General features: G+C 45.9%; 1 protein-coding gene across 1 annotated transcript; it reads right to left on the bottom strand.

Annotated features, from left to right (window-relative positions):
* Positions 1-9,995: 9,995 nt before the first annotated feature.
* Positions 9,996-11,272, bottom strand: LOC147981773 (uncharacterized). Its single transcript, XM_087517212.1, has 3 exons — positions 11,168-11,272; positions 10,605-11,069; positions 9,996-10,259 (listed from the first exon to the last, which is right to left on the bottom strand). The coding sequence occupies exons 1-3, from the start codon at positions 11,270-11,272 to the stop codon at positions 9,996-9,998; spliced, it is 834 nt and encodes a 277-aa protein (XP_087373338.1).
* Positions 11,273-20,978: the final 9,706 nt, after the last annotated feature.

Raw genomic sequence — 20,978 nt, 5'->3', positions numbered from 1 at the left:
TTACTTGAACAAGAATCCCATTTATGATTAACCTCTATTAAGTATTAAGGTAAACCTAACCATAGCATGAAACATGTGGATCCAAATCAGCCCCTTACGAAGCAACGCATAAACTAGGGTTTAACCTTTTGTCACTCTAGCAACCCATCATCTACTTATTACTTCCCAATGCCTTCCTATAGGCCCAAATAATGGTGAAATAATGGTGAAGTGTTATGTAATCGACGTTCACATAACACCACTAGAGGCTAGACAACATACATCTCATCAAAATGTCGAACGAATACCAAATTCACATGACTACTAATAGCAAGACTTCTCCCGTGTCCTCAGGAACAAATGTAACTACTCACAAAGCATATTCATGTTCATAATCAGAGGGGTAATAATATGCATAAAGGATCTGAACATATGATCTTCCACCAAATAAACCAACTAGCATCAACTACAAGGAGTAATCAACACTACTAGCAACCTACTGGCACCAATCCCGGACTTGGAGACAAGAATTGGATACAAGAGATGAACTAGGGTTTTGAGATGAGATGGTGCTGGTGAAGATGTTGATGGAGATTACCCTCTCCCGATGAGAGGAGCGTTGGTGATGATGATGGTGATGATTTCCCCCTCCCGGAGGGAAGTGTCCCCGGCAGAACAGCTCTGTCGGGGCCCTAGATTGGTTCCGCCAAGGTTCCGCCTCGTGGCGGCGGAGTTTCGTCCCGAAAGGTTGCTTGCTATTTTTTCTCAACGAAAGACTTCATATAGCAGAAGATGGGCATCGGAGAGCCACCAGGGGGCCCACGAGGTAGGGGGCGCGCCCTAGGGGGGGGGCACCCTCGTGGACAGGGTGTGGGCCCCCTGGCCTTCATCTTTGGCAAGGATTTTTCATTATTTATTATAAGATATCCCGTGGAGTTTCAGGACTTTTGGAGTTGTGCAGAATAAGTCTCTAATATTTGCTCCTTTTCGAGCCCTGAATTCCAGCTGCCGACATTCTCCCTCCTTATGTAAACCTTGTAAAATAAGAGAGAATAGCCATAAGTATTGTGACATAACATGTAGGAACAACCCATAATGCAATAAATATCGATATAAAAGCATGATGCAAAATGGACGTATCATCCCTCCGTGGCAGTTGAGTTGGAGCACAAACCAAAACTACTTGAGGAAGCTAGGGTTTACATGAGGGAGATGTGATCTATCCAGCCGCCCACCTGAGTTGGACTCCACGAAGGTCCCAGAACCGCTTATAGGTTGCCCTGGGCCCCCTCCTATCTTCGTCTTCTTAGTGGGCCTAAGGGGCACACTTCTGGTCTAATTGCCGGGCTCCCCTTGGAGAGGCCACCCTCGGTGCATGGCACCTTTACACATCCTTGGCTAGCAGTGCTAAGCTGAACTGTTCAAAATCCCGGAACCCCATGCCTCCCTTCACTTTAGATGCCGCCAACTTCTCCCATAACAACCCATGAAGAGATCGTCTGTCGATGGAGCTGCTTGCTTGACTACCCCTAATAAGGTAGTATTACGTATTTCTACACTAACCTCTCCAAATCACATAAGCATTTTGGATATTTTTACATTGACCATAATAATTAGAGTCAGATTAGTGGCACGGTTTCATTCCCAATGCCTCCTAATCCTAATGTGTGTTGGCCAATTTTAAAAACAAGACAAATTGTGGGAACGGTGTGAGTTTTCTCTAAGGAGTACATGCATAGAATTGAATGGTTTATATAGGGAGTTTGTCCTAGACGACACATTCCGGTAGCTAGATTATCTTAAATGATTGATTATTATTATTATTTCCCATCGCAAGAGTTCATAAAGTTTATGACATGTCAATGTGAGTTTAATGATGATGCCACTATATTGGCCAAGGAAAGATATGTTGCACATGAAAAGTGTAAGTGATGATCGACTACAGTTGGTAGAATCCTCGACGCTCTTTTTGCACGGACAAATGTATGATTTATTGACTTGTGTTGGACTAACAACTGAGATACCAAAATTCGATTTAGACTAGGTGACACCAGTATGGATAAATGCAAATGCAATGCACTACAAACAACAAGCTTACCATCATGCAAAAGTTTTTATCATCCTCTTCTTCCATGAAACCACATCTCCTGTTTTGGGGCACGACCATCGACGGCCTCCTCGACGTCTCTTGCAGCATTTATCATCCTCTTCTAGCTCTGCACCGAACGGAGGCTATAAAATTGTGCCATGTTTAAACCATGTTGCATCACTAGATTTCTCCATTATCGTTCTTGCTTGCACACCGGTGTGTTTCCGGCGGCGCAATGCTCCATTAGATTTGCTTAGCTGTTAGCTATCCAAACCAGTGCATTCCCGGTGTAGAATTTACATGTGGCATCGTTGTTACTCAATGTTATATAAGTGATGGATTATAAATCTGGAAGAAGAACAATTTAACTCATGCATATGCATCAAAGCACCACTTACAAAATACATTAGGAGATGGCTAAGTTGATCGAGCAATTGCCTTTTTGTAGTTGAGCAGTTCCATTTCCGATCAATTAAACAAATGACAAGCAAACAATGTGCAGGATTGCCAAATGGTCAATCCCAGTAGTACATGGAGTTCACTCGAGATTGGTCAGCACACGTCGGCCGCCCATTGTTGCCTCTATTGCCATTCACCTTTCTTGCAAGACCCCGCTCCGTCGAACTTACCATTCGCTGCATGTTTATCACAAGATCAAGGCATCACTTGTAATTTGGGATTATATTTTATTTATGGTAAGTCGGGATTATGTTTAATGATGAATAATAGGTAAGAGATAAAAATTAACATGTTAAATATTCTTCGTGATTACAATTTTGCCCTCAAGATCGGGCACTCTCTTCTTTTTAACGGCGGTACTCCGTGACAGTGGTGTTGGAGTAGAAACCAAAAAGGAATAAACGGCCCATGGTAATTTCAGGGTGCCGTAAACAACTCTTTAGGTCTCTTTTGGTTCATAGGGTAGGAAAATCACAGAAATAGGAAAGTCATAGGAAATGAGATAACATGTATCTCAAATCCTATGAGTAGGAATATGAAATGAGATGCTCTTTGGTTCACATCATAGGATTTTTTTTCATTGAGTGTAGGCTAATGTTTATTTTCCTATGAAATGTGGAGTATAGGAAGAATTCCTCCACAGGAATAGGATTCCATTCCTACAAACCAAAGGACTCTAAAAGAATTTTTCCTATAAAAATCCTATCCTATGAAATTCCTACAAGATTCCTCTAAACCAAAGAAGGCCTTAGATTATACGCATCCTATCGGTGAGTATGAAGCTCATTACGTCCATTCCACGACCGTCCGTCCGTCTTTATGCTCATGAACGCGCCGTCATTTGCAGAGAGATAAAAAAGAACTTAGAAAGCGCCACACGCTGTTCCAGATGCTAGCTAGATAGCTCTACTCATATTGACGAACGATTACCACACGTCCAGGTCCACACGCACACAACTTATTTCTCCACGCTTTAAATTTCTATTCCATTTCACAATGGAAATAAGCGTATAGCTCACGTAAACGGGATCAACACACGCACGTACCGTTAGTCACCACACTTTTTTCCACGGTTTGCTCGAGTGCACCACATGCGATGCGCGAAGGCGACCCTGCACCTTTTACGAACCCGTTCACATCCCGAGATCCTGTGGTGCTACGCCAATTCAGCAACGCTCTAGATCGGTTGCCGCACAAACACGGTCGTGTGTGCTAGTCCACACGCATGCAGGTTTCTGCTCGAGTTGAGTCAGTGGGATGTACTACTGTGGTGCTGCTGCCTTGACTGACCCTCCCAGTGGTGGTGGTGAACACTCACGTACGTACGATGTGGCCATGCACCCAGACCGGCACAGCCCGAGTGGTCAACATCTAGTAGCTCGCTACTGGCACTGCCAAGTCTGGATTTGAACAGCAGTGGTACCTATGTCGCCAGAAAGTTGGAGCGCTTTTAGATACAGACTAATGAAGCATGTGCAGAATTTTAATCAGGGCAGGGTCTGGGTGCGCAAGTTGGGCACCGGGTGAGCGGCCGGGTCACCACGGACGGTACTGCATAGCTGGACGGCCCTACAGAAAAGGCAACGGTTCATTGCCAGGATCCGCTATTGGCACTCAACTACAGGAGTTAAAACACAGTCACTTACTACTGCATGTCATCAAATCCTGGGGTCTGTGCTCAACTTTGGCCTAATAAAACCAGCGGGTACGACAACACTGTTTTTCTTCGAAGTTGTACTAGTACAACTCAGTGAAAACCTTTTTTTTTTGCGGGGTGGAAATAATCTCTATTAAGCTCACGGTGGCTTTTTCAGCCGTAGCCAGGTTTACAACATGGTCTATATCGCCAGCCAGCCATACTGCTGTGCGCGAATTGCTACGGTCATAGGCGGCCAACTCATGACTAGCAATGTTCTGAGAGTGCTTATAAAAAAACAATGTTTTGAGAGCGAAAACAATGAATAAAAGAAATCTCCCTAGTAGCGAGACTAGCCATTCGCGTATCTCTTCTACTAGTGCACAATGGACCGATCTGTCCCGCTGACATCCTGTAAGCATGGCCACCGCCTCCGTGCTGTCCATCTCGACCACGATCCGAAGGTTCGTCCGGTATAAAGCCAACTCCAGGCCTTCTCTGCACGCCGCTAGCTCCGCATCAAGGGCATTCTCGCATGTGTGGAGCTCCCTACAGGCGCTATAGATGATCTCGCCTCTGTCGTCTCGTAGGATCATACCCCCACCCACCGCGCCTGTGGCCGCTATGTAACTCCCATCTGTGTTCAACTTTACCCAGCCTGGTACAGGAGGGGCCCATCTCGCACCCGCCTTGGCCTCTGTACTCCCTTGGGCGCCTTGTCTGGAGGTAGAGACCACCATCTTCCCTTTCTCTAGATCGCCCATTGGATGTTGCTGTATGCACAGTAATGAGGTGATGTACGTAATGAGGTGATGTACCCGTGCAAAAAGCGCCTGGAAGCTTCAGCAGGGGGTGGCAGCTTGGCGTGTGTGATCTCATTGCGTACATGCCATATTCGCCACATGGTCATGAGCACCACCAGTCTTGCCATATCGTCCAAAGGATCCAACAATGAGAAGATCCACTCCGGACCTGTGTTGTGGGTGGATTCCACCTTAGGGATGTTCCAGTCCAAAGCCATGACGTGCCAGAGCTCCCTTGCCAAGGGACACCTGCAAAGCGCATGGAATCCATCCTCTCGTTCCATAGCACAAAGGAGGCATATGTGAGTAAGTTCAAGGTGTCGTGAAAATTTATTGGCCCAAGTAGCAAGTGAGTTGGTGACGACTCTCCAGGCGAAGACGCGTACCTTCAAGGGAGCAGGGCACCCCCATATGATCTTCCAGATGGCGCGACGACCATCCGGTGCCCTGCTCGTGGCGGAAGCCAATGGATGCTCGCGCTCGTCCATGGCTAGGCGGTAGGCAGACCAAACGGTGAAGATACCGTTCCTCTCTGGTGCCCATGCAATGATGTCATCCGGGACGTGAGTCGAGGTACGGATGCTGGTGATGACGTCGATATCCACCGAAAGGAAGTAGCGACGGAGAAGGTCCATGCGCCAAGACCCATCGCCGTCCAAGAGATCCGCCACCCTCCTGAGGGGGCACGTGCCCTGCAAGAACACGGGTTGACGCGACGGCTTCCTGGGGAGCCACTGGTCGCGCCATATGCGAATGTTTCGCCTGTCCCCGACGCGCCATATGATGCCCTTCTTCAGCCACGCCAACCAATGTGTTTTCCGTTTGCCTTCAGACGCACCCCATCAAAAGTTTCGGACCATCCTGTTCAGGTCATCACAGACGGACATAGGTAACTTGAAAACACCCATGATATAGGTAGGGATGGCCTACGCAACTGGCTTAATCATAGTGTCCTTGCTCGCGAGAGAAAGGGTGTCCCCCCATGCGATAATCCGTTTCAACAACTGGGATTGCAAGTTCTGAAATTTACCACATGACATACGACCTTCGGGCATCGGTAGGCCTAGATACTTTTCTTCAAAAGTAATGGTGGCTATATGGAGTGTATTTCTCACCATCTCCTGCTGATCTGTGGGGCACGAGGAGCCGAACAGTGCACTGCTTTTGGCCGGATTAAAATATTGCCCTGTAGCATTAGCATAAACACGTAGCACTTCCTGGATCTTCCTTGCTTGATCTCCTGCGCCTTGAAAAATAGCAACGTATCATCTGCGAACAAAAGATGAGATACGTCTGATGCTCTGCGACATATTTTCAATGAGGTATAATCATCTTTTTCCTCCCCATCTTTCAACAAAGCGGATAATCCATCAGCCACAAAAAGGAACAAGAACGGAGACAGAGAATCACCTTACCACAGCCCACGCGACCGTGCAAATGATTTTAAAAGAGTTTCATTGAATTTAACACAGGCAAGTGGCCGGGTGGATGAGTCCAGCTAGACCTTGACCCTCAGTTCACTGATCGAAGGGAGAACGACTTGACTCGAGTATTGTTACTGTACGCCCGCTAATCGCGATCTGTCCAAGCTCCAAAATCAGAGCCTGTACGTCTTGACGGATATATACAAGTGACTCGGAACACGCGTCTACGAACGTGTGTAAAAAACTCGACACGGACTTGTATAAGCTTGGCGGTTCTGCTTTACGAGGACGACTGACTCGACTCTTTAATCTGCACAAATTAATCATCGCAGTCCCTACGTAGACATGCGCGAGCTATATTAGTACGTAACTTGAGCGTCTCTCCATCGATTGCATTTGTTTGTATAATTGCATATACTCCATATATACCCGCGTCTAGCCGTCGACCTAGTATGGTTTTCTTACGGGGGAAGCTAATCCATCAGCGTCTTTCCCCCTCCTTAGAAAAGTCTCCTTCCTCCTTCGGCCGGCGCGGTCACCGATCCGTCCCACCTCTGATGACCGTTGAACCGTGGAGGTGCAGAGGATCTCGGCCTCCCAACAACAGGAGGGACCCCGTTTGCGTTTCTGTTAGATTCAACTTATTTGTTGTGGCTTTGTGGCAGTAGCTCTGTCCCTTAGTTGAAATAATGTCTCCCACAACGGACTATATATAAGGAGTTTGTCCTAGGCGACGCATTCTGGTAGCTACTCAGTCTTGATTGATTGATTATTATTATTTTGCATCTCAAGAGTTCAATGTGAGTTTAATGATGATGGCACTGTATTGGCCAAGAAAAGATATGTTGCACATCAAAAATGTGTTGAACTATAGTAGGTCGAATCCTTGACTCTCTTTTTGCACGGACAATTGTATGATTTATCGACTTGTGTTGGGCTAACAGCTGAGATGACAAAAGTGGATTTACAGTTTTAAAATAGGTGACACAAGCATGGATGAATGCAAATACAATGCACTACAGACAAACATGCATACCATCATGCTATTTTTTTTACCGTACCATGATACTCCCTGAAGATAGATGGGAGTAGCAAGTTACTCCTCTTTCCTCCTCCCAAAAAAATACAAGTTTTAGAGTGGTTGGGCTTTTTTAAAACAGTTCATTGATGTCGATCTAACGGCAGACAAATACGAAGTACTGGGTAGTACTCCGATGAAAGTACGCGAAAGTACTAAAACGAGTGGGGCCGGTACTCGTGACAAGGTGGGGACGCGTTTTAATCTAGGGACAGTTTAGTCCTAGGAAAGTTTGCACGCGCCGCCCCTCTCGTCGAATGCATAACCGCCGCCATGGTGCTACACATTCCACAATTACTCATCGGCGGCCATCTCCTCCCTCTCCTCCAAGTCCACCGCAGTCATCTCCTCCTTCTTGCCGCTGCCACTTCGCTCCACTCAGGCAACCCCCCCCCACCCCCACCCCCTCTTCCACGGCAGATCGAGCTGATGGCCGGCAGCGAGAACACCGACTTCATGCAGATCGCCGGCGGCGACCAGGTCAAGTTGGCCAGGTTGAGGGAGATCCGTTCTTGGTTTGACAACACAAGGCAGATGAGCTGGACGGCAATGGTCACTCTCAAGAATTTGACGAAGAAGGAGAGGGCAAAGCTTTTACCCCCGCCCGCGCAACCGATTCAGAAGATCGAGATCCTCCTCTGGGCGATGGAGCAAGCCAATTCGTCCAGCGAGTGGACCAGGCGGAGGTGGTGGGCGTTGAGATTCAGGGTAGAGCATCCACTGGATCAGGAACCCACCGTGCACGAGGTGCCGTTGCAGATTGTGCAGCCTCCAACCGAGTCACCGGAGACTCCGAAGCGCAAGATGAGGAGGACAGTGGTCGCAACCTCGCTTCCCCGCCGTTCTCCACGCTTCCCTCGCCGCTCTCCTCGTCTGAACGGTGGCGGTAGCTATGTTTAGAGTAAGCTTCCCCACTCCTCATCTTCCTACTGCTCGTGCTTACATCGTGGTGATACTGATCGTAATAGCTCAGAGAGGGAATGCTAGATGGCATTTTAATCTCAATGAATTGCATGAACATTTGAGTACATGGATTTGGAGGATGGATTATGATGTATGTGAACCCTAGGCATCATATGAACCCTAGGAAAAATTAGTAATGTTCTAGTGGTAGACACTGAAATATTTCGGTACACACTGGTAGGCACTGAAATATTTTGGAACTGCCCTAGGAAAAATTTGTAATGTTGTAGTGGTGGACACTGAAATATTTCGGTACACAACGGTAGGCACTGAAATATTTCGGTACTGCCCTAGGCAAAATTTGTAATGTTGTAGTGGTAGACACTGAAATATTTCGGTACACACCGGTAGGCACTGAAATATTTCGTTACTACAATTTCAGTACACACCGATGCACACTGAATTATTTCACTACTGTAGTTTCAGTACACACCGGTACACACTGAAATATTTCAGTATTGCAAATTCTATACAAAGTTGGCATTTTGTCATTTATGTGTGAATTAATCCATGCATGATATGGCCTAACTTTGTACATGAGTTTGGATCAATTTCATGTCTATTTATTGTTAAAATTATTGTCATGCCATGAAACACAAGACAAGTCACTGACCCAAGCTTGCAAAGATGCCATATCAATGTTGCTGATATGAATATGCATGTTTTCACCAAGTCTTGTGTCTGAATTAAAACTGAGCATTTTTTCTTGATAGTATCCATGGATCTAGGACTCCTATGAATTTGCTCATGTTGGATGTTTTGTTCTCCATCATTTGTACTAGCATTCCGTGTGATTAGATGCCATGACAAGACCCCTGGCATATTTTTTTTCTTGCCTCCAACATCACATGTGTGTTTTGCAGGAAAAAACCTGGAGTTCACCAGGCTGGCTCAAGTTGTGAGGCTGGGAGGTTGATGGTGCTGCTACTGGCTGATCCTTCTTCTTTCAGTTTTTGTTCGTCATTTCTCAAGCCGTTGGACCAGGGCTACTTCCCTATGTGTTGTTAATGTATTAAGTAGTTCCTTCGAATTTGTAGTATTAGTTAGTTTGAATGTGGAAGTACCTTAATTTTTAGGAACGAAATGTTGCTATGTATGACCAAGTGTTTCATACCTTAATCTTTGGATAATTAATTATGTGAACTGTTGGATGTGGCGCATAACGAAACGCCTCTACCATTGATACTAGTTCAACATGTCGGTCCAATTAGAGACCAGCCACTACCATATAGAACAGTTAGTATTTCATACTACAACCTGGCACGTACAAAACATCACACAGTGGAAGCACATCCCTAAGCATCTTGCATTGTACAAGGTCTTAGAGACAAGCCTTTACCATATATAACAGTTACCATGTCACACTACAGCCTATAAAACATGACATAGTGGAATAATCATAGCTAGTAGAGCATTAGTTACCAGTTAATAATAGTTGCAATCCATCACAAGCAATAGTACCTAGATATGAGTAGATATAGGTACGGTAATACACGACAAGTACTCGCAAACAAGAGCTAACATAACAAGTTCATTTCACATTGATACATGGCCCACCCCAGTTCTAAATGAGGTGGATGGTGATCATCATCCTCAAGTCATGGCAACGGGTGTTCGCAACAGTGAGTAGGATGGCCTGTCCTACCCGAAATTTCTTGGCACGAAGGAACTTCTTCCACCCTGCCCTGCTCAAGACAGTGCGACCGTCCGTGTCCACTGCATAGGCACAGCTGGTGATGGAGCCCGTTCTGGTAAGGCGTAGTCCAGCAGCCATGCCTTCTTCGTCCGGGTCGATGCCACAACTATCAAGTAACCTCTTAGGCAATTTCTGAAAACAGTTGACATGATATATTATCATGTCATGTGCAATTATCAACAAAGCATACACTTCAAGACACATATATCATTGGATTCAACACTGAGCATATATATCATCACATCACTACACTATACGCCAAGCATCAAATTACTACAGTAATTAGGCATATCATTAGATTACTGCGTACACTAAGCATATCATCGCATATTACTACACTACATGCATGTCATAAAATTCTTCACTAAATGAATTCTAAACTAGGCTTCTCATCACAGTACTACAACATGCATATCATATGAACTACTACACTAACTAAGCATGCATATCATGTAATTACCACGCTAAGTAACATACCATGATATGTCGTTTAACATTCATCCTTGTGAGGCGGGTCACGAATGGCTTCCCTAGGTAGTCTTCACATAGCGGAAGCATGTCCCAGAGGTTGCCGATTTCCTCGTCGCCCAGTCTAAGTCCTTGGGCATACAGGTATTCAACAAGTGGGTTCTCATCATCATCTGAATCGTCATCATCTGAATCAGCACCATCTTCCTCCTCATGAACTTCATCCTCACTATCCGGAATCAAATTTAGATAGATAACAGAAATCCTGGGCCTATCTCTTCTGAAGGAGAAGCTGATCAATTCACCCCCACTAAGACGCATGCAGGCGATGAAATGATCCCAATCATCTCCTCCTATCTGGGTTATCTTTCGCCCCTTCTCGACCTGCATAGTGTATGGGCCCCCAAGAGCGTCGAAGGTCACGGTGTCTGCGACGAGCTCATTGAATGCCAATCTCACATTGCATGGTACGATCTGTGTAAGATAAAAACAAATAACAGACACAATACGTTAGTGGAAATAGCAAAAAAACAAAAAGAATGTACCGTCAGAAGGTTCATATAAATTGTTACCGCTGCAAAAATAAAAGAAGGCTGGAAATAGATGCCGAACGGCATGGCAGTAGAAAGGTTGGTCCGGCACCGTGAGTTGCAGCGTCCACATTGTGCTTCCTCCATTCTACACAGAACATGTTGAACTCTAAGTTGAATTGTACATAGTACAATACAAAGATCATACATATAATAAATCATAGTGATAACCTATACTGGCAATGGCCAATCAATCTATTTTCTATCATCTACGTAATAAAGCAATGCCAATGACAATGGCAATTCCCGTCTCATCTAAACCTGGGAATAGTTCGGCATCCAAACTAAAACCAGTCCAATCCACGGCACACATCAAAACCAAACCAATCCAGATATTTTCATTTAGAATCTAGACCAAACCGAACTATACATGCTCGTCATCCAACCCAGTCCAAACCGTTTTCAACTATTGGATTGAATCCAAAGGTTCAAACCGTGGACAAAGCCATATGCAAGGGCACGTCATGAATCTAGATCAGACATGGCGTCAAAGCTCGAGAGAGCCGACGAGCTCTGGTCGGCAACAGTGGCTCTTGGATTTGAAGCAGTAGTAGGTGGTAGTGGCGGCGCAAACTAATTGATTGATTTGGTCTCAAACCATAGAAACCAAATCAAGATCCAATCCAAAAACTAAGTTTCAGTCCAAACCAATCGGCTCATATCCGCCTCCGTAGGGAGACGCGGTTGGGGAAGGGAAGAAGAGGGGAGATCTCACATACTTGCCGGAGTTGGCGGCGGCCGCGCACCGGCAGCGAAGAGAGGGGTCGTCAGGAGATGGCGGCGGCGGCGCTGGTCGAGAAGGGGAGAAAGAAAGATGTGGAGTGGTCGAGACGGGGAGAAAGAAAAATGTGGTACATGTGGTGGCTCGGTTGTGTGGATGACAAGGGGACCCACTTGTGAGACCGATAGCAATTGATGGCAAACCGCAGGAGGTGCACGACCGCGTGCACGACCGCCACGTCCCCACATGGAATGGGGACGGCCGGGTGGGTGTGTCAAGTCAAATCGGCACCCGCGACTTCTCGGTAACTCCAAGAGGCAGGAGCAGTGCATTTCTTCCCCAAATCGGGTAGAAAACCCTCGGGCTCTCCCCACCCTCTCTTCCTTCGTCACCACCTCACCACCCTCTCCCCCTTCCTATGCCTCCCTCCTCCTGTCTTCGATCGACGATGAAGTGCGGACGTGAAGATGCGGTGGACGAGCCGGTGGCAACCATCGGAGCAGAGCAGTCTGCTGCCGTGGCTGCAGCCGTAGGTGGAGCGGCAGAGTCCGCCGTAGCGGCGGAAGCTGCCGGTGCAGCGACCGTTGTGCCTGCTCCCGCTGCCATCGCAGCCGTCGAGGCACCCGTCGGCGAGCACAAGGTCGGGGAAGATCTGGAGGAGGAGGAGATGAGAAGGCGTAAGCGCAAGGTGCATGACAAAATCGAAGAGCTCTTCGAGGAGAACGCCATAAAGGAGTTCGACGTAGATTGCAGGAAGGGCAGCGACTTCGACGAGGATGCCATCAACGAGCTATCTGAGGTAGTACTCTATTTTTTTCATGACATTGGGGTTTTTCTTGTTAACTAGATGAGCATCAATTTCACTTGGGCATGCTAGTTCTACGTATGTAGGATTGTAGGGATCTAGCATAGATCTTCATGTTGCATGTGGATTATTAAATCTGATTCACATTCTGATTCCAGCAGATACTCTGGTTTTTTTCATGGCATTGGGGTTTGTCTTGTTAACTAGATGAGCATAAGTTTCACAAAGGATACATTAATGAAAGAAGTGGGGTAATGAACCCAAACACAAGAAAATGTTCATGGCAGGGATACATTAATGAAAAAAGTGGGTTAAACAATGGATATATGGCAGGATTCTCCATTCGCTTCCCAAGGACAGTGACAAAATGCTGCAGTTCCTGATGTTGGGGAACGTAGTAATTTCAAAAAATTTCCTACGCACACGCAGGATCATGGTGATGCATAGCAACGAGAGGGGAGAGTGTTGTCTACGTACCCACGCAGACCGACTGTGGAAGCGTTGACGCAACGTAGAGGAAGTAGTCGTATGTCTTCCCGATCCGACCGATCCAAGCACCGTTACTCCGGCACCTCCGAGTTCTTAGCACATGTACAGCTCGATGACGATCCCCGGGCTCCAATCCAGCAAAGCGTCGGGGAGGAGTTCCGTCAGCACGACGGCGTGGTGACGATCTTGATGTTCCACTGTCGCAGGGCTTCGCCTAAGCACCGCTACAATATGATCGAGGTGGAATATGGTGGCAGGGGGCACCGCACACAGCTAAGGAACGATCTCAAGGATCAACTTGTGTGTCTAGAGGTGCCCCTGCCCCCGTATATAAAGGAGCCAAGGGGGAGGGGGCGGCCGGCCAGGAGGAGGGCGCAGGAGGAGTCCTACTCCTAGGACCCCCCCCCCAATCCTAATTGGAATAGGATTCCCCGAGGGGGAAGAGAGAGATGGGGGCCGGCCACCTCTCCTTGTCCTAATAGGACTAGGGGAGGGGGGAGGCGTGCAGCCCATCTTGGGCTGCCCCTTTCTCCTTTCCACTAAAGCCCACTAAGGCCCAAATGGCTCCCGGGGGGTTCCGGTAACCTCCCGGTACTCCGGTAAAATCCCGATTTCACCCGGAACACTTCCGATATCCAAACATAGGCTTCCAATATATCAATCTTTATGTCTCGACCATTTCGAGACTCCTCGTCATGTCCGTGATCACATCCGGGACTCCGAACTAACTTTGGTACATCAAAATGCATAAACTCATAATAATTGTCATCGTAACGTTAAGCGTGCGGACCCTACGGTTCGAGAACAATGTAGACATGACTGAGACAGATCTCCGGTCAATAAGCAATAGCGGGACCTGGATGCCCATATTGGCTCCTACATATTCTACGAAGATCTTTATCGGTCAGACCGCATAACAACATACGTTGTTCCCTTTGTCATCGGTATGTTACTTGCTCGAGATTCGATCGTCGGTATCCAATACCTAGTTCAATCTCGTTACCGGCAAGTCTCTTTACTCGTTCCGTAATACATCATCCCGCAACTAACTCATTAGTTGCAATGCTTGCAAGGCTTGTGTGATGTGCATTACCGAGAGGGCCCAGAGATACCTCTCCGACAACCGGAGTGACAAATCCTATTCTCGAAATACGCCAACCCAACATCTACCATTGGAGACACTTGTAGAGCTCCTTTATAATCACCCATTTACGTTGTGACGTTTGGTAGCACACAAAGTGTTCCTCCGAAAAACGGGAGTTGCATAATCTCATAGTCATAGAAACATGTATAAGTCATGAAGAAAGCAATAGCAACATACTAAACGATCAGGTGCTAAGCTAATGGAATGGGTCATGTCAATCAGATCATTCAACTAATGATGTGACCTCGTTAATCAAATAACAACTCTTTGTTCATGGTTAGGAAACATAACCATCTTTGATTAACGAGCTAGTCAAGTAGAGGCATACTAGTGACACTCTGTTTGTCTATGTATTCACACATGTATTATGTTTCCGGTTAATACAATTCTAGCATGAATAATAAACATTCATCATGATATAAGGAAATAAATAATAACTATATTATTGCCTCTAGGGCATATTTCCTTCAGTCTCCCACTTGCACTAGAGTCAATAATCTAGATTACACAGTAATGATTCTGACACCCATGGAGCCTTGGTGCTGATCATGTTTTGCTCGTGGAAGAGGCTTAGTCAACGGGTCTGCAACATTCAGATCTGTATGTATCTTGCAAATCTCTATGTCTCCCACCTGGACTAGATCCCGGATGGAATTGAAGCGTCTCTTGATGTGTTTGGTTCTCTTGTGAAATCTGGATTCCTTTGCCAAGGCAATTGCACCAGTATTGTCACAAAAGATTTTCATTGGACCCGATGCGCTAGGTATGACACCTAGATCGGATATGAACTCCTTCATCCAGACTCCTTCGTTTGCTGCTTCCAAAGCAGCTATGTACTCCGCTTCACATGTAGATCCTGCTACGACGCTTTGTTTAGAACTGCACCAACTGACAGCTCCACCGTTTAATGTAAACACGTATCCGGTTTGCGATTTAGAATCGTCAAGATCAGTGTCAAAGCTTGCATCAATGTAACCTCTTACGGTGAGCTCTTTGTCACCTCCATATACGAGAAACATATCCTTAGTCCTTTTCAGGTATTTCAGGATGTTGTTGACCGCTGTCCAGTGATCCACTCCTGGATTACTTTGGTACCTCCCTACTAAGCTTATAGCAAGGCACACATCAGGTCTGGTACATAGCATTGCATACATGATAGAGCCTATGGCTGAAGCATAGGGAACATCTTTCATTTTCTCTCTATCTTTTGCAGTGGTCGGGCATTGAGTCTGACTCAACTTCACACCTTGTAACACAGGCAAGAACCCTTTCTTTGCTTGATCCATTTTGAACTTCTTCAAAATCTTGTCAAGGTATGTGCTTTGTGAAAGTCCAATTAAGCGCCTTGATCTATCTCTATAGATCTTTATGCCTAATATGTAAGCAGCTTCACCGATGTCTTTCATTGAAAAACTCTTATTCAAGTATCCCTTTATGCTATCCAGAAATTCTATATCATTTCCAATCAGTAATATGTCATCCACATATAATATCAGAAATGCTACAGAGCTCCCACTCACTTTCTTGTAAATACAGGCTTCTCCGAAAGTCTGTATAAAACCAAATGCTTTGATCACACTATCAAAGCGTTTATTCCAACTCCGAGAGGCTTGCACCAGTCCATAAATGGATCGCTGGAGCTTGCACACTTTGTTAGCTCCCTTTGGATCGACAAAACCTTCTGGTTGCATCATATACAACTCTTCTTCCAGAAATCCATTCAGGAATGCAGTTTTGACATCCATCTGCCAAATTTCATAATCATAAAATGCGGCAATTGCTAACATGATTCGGACAGACTTAAGCATCGCTTCGGGTGAGAAGGTCTCATCGTAGTCAACCCCTTGAACTTGTCGAAAACCTTTTGCGACAAGTCGAGCTTTGTAGACAGTAACATTACCATCAGCGTCAGTCTTCTTCTTGAAGATCCATTTATTCTCAATTGCTTGCCGATCATCGGGCAACTCAACCAAAGTCCATACTTTGTTCTCATACATGGATCCCATCTCAGATTTCATGGCTTCAAGCCATTTTGCGGAATCTGGGCTCACCATCGCTTCTTCATAGTTCGTAGGTTCATCATGATCTAGCAGCATGATTTCCAGAACAGGATTACCGTACCACTCTGGTGCGGATCTCGCTCTGGTTGATCTACGAGGTTCAGTAGTATCTTGTCCTGAAGTTTCATGATCATCATCATTAGCTTCCTCACTAATTGGTATAGGTGTCATAGAAACAGTTTTCTGTGATGTACTACTTTCCAATAAGGGAGCAGGTACAGTTACCTCGTCAAGTTCTACTTTCCTCCCACTCACTTCTTTCGAGAGAAACTCCTTCTTTAGAAAGGATCCATTCTTAGCAACGAATGTCTTGCCTTCGGATCTGTGATAGAAGTTGTACCCAACAGTCTCCTTTGGGTATCCTATGAAGACACATTTCTCCGATTTGGGCTCGAGCTTATCAGGTTGAAGCTTTTTCACATAAGCATCGCAGCCCCAAACTTTAAGAAACGACAACTTTGGTTTCTTGCCAAACCATAGTTCATAAGGCGTCGTCTCAACGGATTTTGATGGTGCCCTATTTAACGTGAATGGGCCCGTCTCTAAAGCATAACCCCAAAACAATAGCGGTAATTCAGTAAGAGACATCATAGATCGCACCATATCTAGTAAAGTACGATTACGACGTTTGGACACACCATTACGCTGTGGTGTTCCGGGTGGCGTGAGTTGCGAAACTATTCCGCATTGTTTCAAATGTACACCAAACTCGTAACTCAAATATTCTCCTCCACGATCAGATCGTAGAAACTTTAGTTTCTTTTTACGATGATTTTCAACTTCACTCTGAAATTCTTTGAACTTTTCAAATGTTTCAGACTTGTGTTTCATTAAGTAGATATACCCATATCTGCTTAAGTCATATGTGAAGGTGAGAAAATAACGATATCCGCCATGAGCCTCAATATTCATCGGACCACATACATCGGTATGTATGATTTCCAACAAATCTGTTGCTCTCTCCATAGTACCGGAGAACGGCGTTTTAGTCATCTTGCCCATGAGGCACGGTTCGCAAGTACCAAGTGATTCATAATCAAGTGGTTCCAAAAGTCCATCAGTATGGAGTTTCTTCATGCGCTTTATACCGATATGACCTAAACGGCAGTGCCACAAATAAGTTGCACTATCATTATCAACTCTGCATCTTTTGGCTTCAACATAATGAATATGTGTGTTACTACTATCGATATTCATCAAAAATAGACCGCTTTTAAAAAGTGCATGACCATAAAAGATATTACTCATATAAATAGAACAACCATTATTCTCTGATTTAAATGAATAACCGTCTCGCATCAAACAAGATCCAGGTATAATGTTCATGCTCAACGCTGCCACCAAATAACAATTATTTAGGTCTAATATTAATCCCGAAGGTAGATGTAGAGGTAGGGTGCCGACCGCGATCACATCGACTTTGGAACCGTTTCCCGCGCGCATCGTCACCTCGTCCTTTGCCAGTGTTCACTTAATCCGTAGTCCCTGTTTCGAGTTGCAAATATTAGCAACAGAACCAGTATCAAATACCCAGGTGCTACTGCGAGCTCTAGTAAGGTACACATCAATAACATGTATATCACACATACCTTTGTTCACCTTGCCATCCTTCTTATCCGCCAAATACTTGGGGCAGTTCCGCTTCCAGTGACCAGTCTGCTTGCAGTAGAAGCACTCAGTTTCAGGCTTAGGTCCAGACTTGGGATTCTTCTCTTGAGCAGCAACTTGCTTGCCGTTCTTCTTGAAGTTCCCCTTCTTCTTCCCTTTGCCCTTTTTCTTGAAACTAGTGGTCTTGTTAACCATCAACACTTGATGCTCCTTCTTGATTTCTACCTCCGCAGCTTTCAGCATTGCGAAGAGCTCGGGAATAGTCTTGTTCATCCCTTGCATATTATAGTTCATCAGGAAGCTCTTGTAGCTTGGTGGCAGTGATTGGAGAATTCTGTCAATGACACAATCATCCGGAAGATTAACTCCCAATTGAATCAAGTGATTATTATACCCAGACATTTTGAGTATATGCTCACTGACAGAACTGTTCTCCTCCATCTTGCAGCTATAGAACTTATTGGAGACTTCTTGTTCTCCTCCATCTTGCAGCTACAGAACTGTTCTCATCACGTGGTGTCTCAGCATGAAGAACTTTCGCAACGGTGCATACTCAGGGAGAACACTTCTTGATAATTTAGTGAGAGATCATCTTATAATGCTACCGTCAATCAAAGCAAGATAAGATGCATAAAAAGATAAACATCACATGCAATCAATATAAGTGATATGATATGGCCATCATCATCTTGTGCTTGTGATCTCCATCTCCGAAGCACCGTCATGATCACCATCGTCACCGGTGCGACACCTTGATCTCCATCGTAGCATCGTTGTCGTCTCGCCAATCTTATGCTTCCACGACTATCGCTACCGCTTAGTGATAAAGTAAAGCATTACATCGCGATTGCATTGCATACAATAAAGCGACAACCATATGGCTCCTGCCAGTTGCCGATAACTCGGTTACAAAACATGATCATCTCATACAATAAAATTCAGTATCATGTCTTGACCATATCACATCACAACATGCCCTGCAAAAACAAGTTAGACGTCCTCTACGTTGTTGTTGCAAGTTTTACGTGGCTGCTACGGGCTTAAGCAAGAACCAATCTCACCTACGCATCAAAACCACAACGATAGTTTATCAAATAGACTCCGTTTTAACCTTCACAAGGACCGGGCATAGCCACACTTGGTTCAAGTAAAGTTGGAGAGACAGTCGCCCGCAAGCCACCTATGTGCAAAGCACGTCGGGGAAACCGGTCCCGCGTAAGCGTACGCGTAATGTTGGTCCGGGTCGTCTCGTCCAACAATACCGCTGAACCAAAGTATGACATGCTGGTAGGCAGTATGACTTATATCGCCCACAACTCACTTGTGTCCTACTCGTGCATATAACATCAACATGTAAAACCTAGGCTCTGATACCACTGTTGGGGAACGTAGTAATTTCAAAAAAATTCCTACGCACACGCAAGATCATGGTGATGCATAGCAACGAGAGGGGAGAGTGTTGTCTACGTACCCACGCAGACCGACTGCGGAAGCGTCGACGCAACGTAGAGGAAGTAGTCGTACGTCTTCGCGATCCGACCGATCCAAGCACCGTCACTCCGGCACCTCCGAGTTCTTAGCACACGTACAGCTCGATGACGATCCCCGGGCTCCGACCCAGCAAAGCGTCGGGGAGGAGTTCTGTCAGCACGACGGCGTGGTGATGATCTTGATGTTCCACTGTCGCAGGGCTTCGCCTAAGCACCGCTACAATATGATCGAGGTGGAATATGGTGGCAGGGGCACCGCACACGGCTAAGGAACGATCTCAAGGATCAACTTGTGTGTCTAGAGGTGCCCCCCTGCCCCCGTATATAAAGGAGCCAAGGGGGAGGGGGCGGCCGGCCAGGAGGAGGGCGCAGGAGGAGTCCTACTCCTAGGACTCCCCCCCAATCCTAATTGGAATAGGAATCCCCGAGGGGGAAGAGAGAGAGGGGGGCCGGCCACCTCTCCTTGTCCTAATAGGACTAGGGGAGGGGGGAGGCGCGCAGCCCATCTTGGGCTGCCCCTTTCTCCTTTCCACTAAAGCCCACTAAGGCCCAAATGGCTCCCGGGGGGTTCCGGTAACCTCCCGGTACTCCGGTAAAATCCCGATTTCACCCGGAACACTTCCGATATCCAAACATAGGCTTCCAATATATCAATCTTTATGTCTCGATCATTTTGAGACTCCTCGTCATGTCCGTGATCACATCCGGGACTCTGAACTAACTTCGGTACATCAAAATGCATAAACTCATAATAACTGTCATCGTAACGTTAAGCATGCGGACCCTACGGTTCGAGAACAATGTAGACATGACTGAGACACATCTCCGGTCAATAACCTATAGCGGGACCTGGATGCCCATATTGGCTCCTACATATTCTACAAAGATCTTTATCGGTCAGACCGCATAACAACATACATTGTTCCCTTTGTCATCGGTATGTTACTTGCTCGAGATTCGATCGTCGGTATCCAATACCTAGTTCAATCTCGTTACCGGCAAGTCTCTTTACTCGTTCCGTAATACATCATCCCGCAACTAACTCATTAGTTGCAATGCTTGCAAGGCTTGTGTGATGTGCATTACCGAGAGGGCCCAGAGATACCTCTCCGACAACCGGAGTGACAAATCCTATTCTCGAAATACGCCAACCCAACATCTACCATTGGAGACACCTGTAGAGCTCCTTTATAATTACCCATTTACGTTGTGACGTTTGGTAGCACACAAAGTGTTCCTCCGGAAAACGGAGTTGCATAATCTCATAGTCATAGGAACATGTATAAGTCATGAAGTAAGCAATAGCAACATACTAAGCGATCGGGTGCTAAGCTAATGGAATGGGTCATGTCAATCAGATCATTCAACTAATGATGTGACCTCGTTAATCAAATAACAACTCTTTGTTCATGGTTGTCAAACATAACCATCTTTGATTAACGAGCTAGTCAAGTAGAGGCATACTAGTGACACTCT

The sequence above is a fragment of the Triticum urartu genome, chromosome 3A (genome assembly GCF_056163025.1).
Source record: "Triticum urartu cultivar PI428250 chromosome 3A, HENAU_Tu73, whole genome shotgun sequence".
Classification (NCBI taxonomy): domain Eukaryota; kingdom Viridiplantae; phylum Streptophyta; class Magnoliopsida; order Poales; family Poaceae; genus Triticum; species Triticum urartu.
The sequence above is the reverse complement of the archived record's forward strand: the minus strand, read 5'-3'. Positions and strand labels throughout refer to the sequence as shown.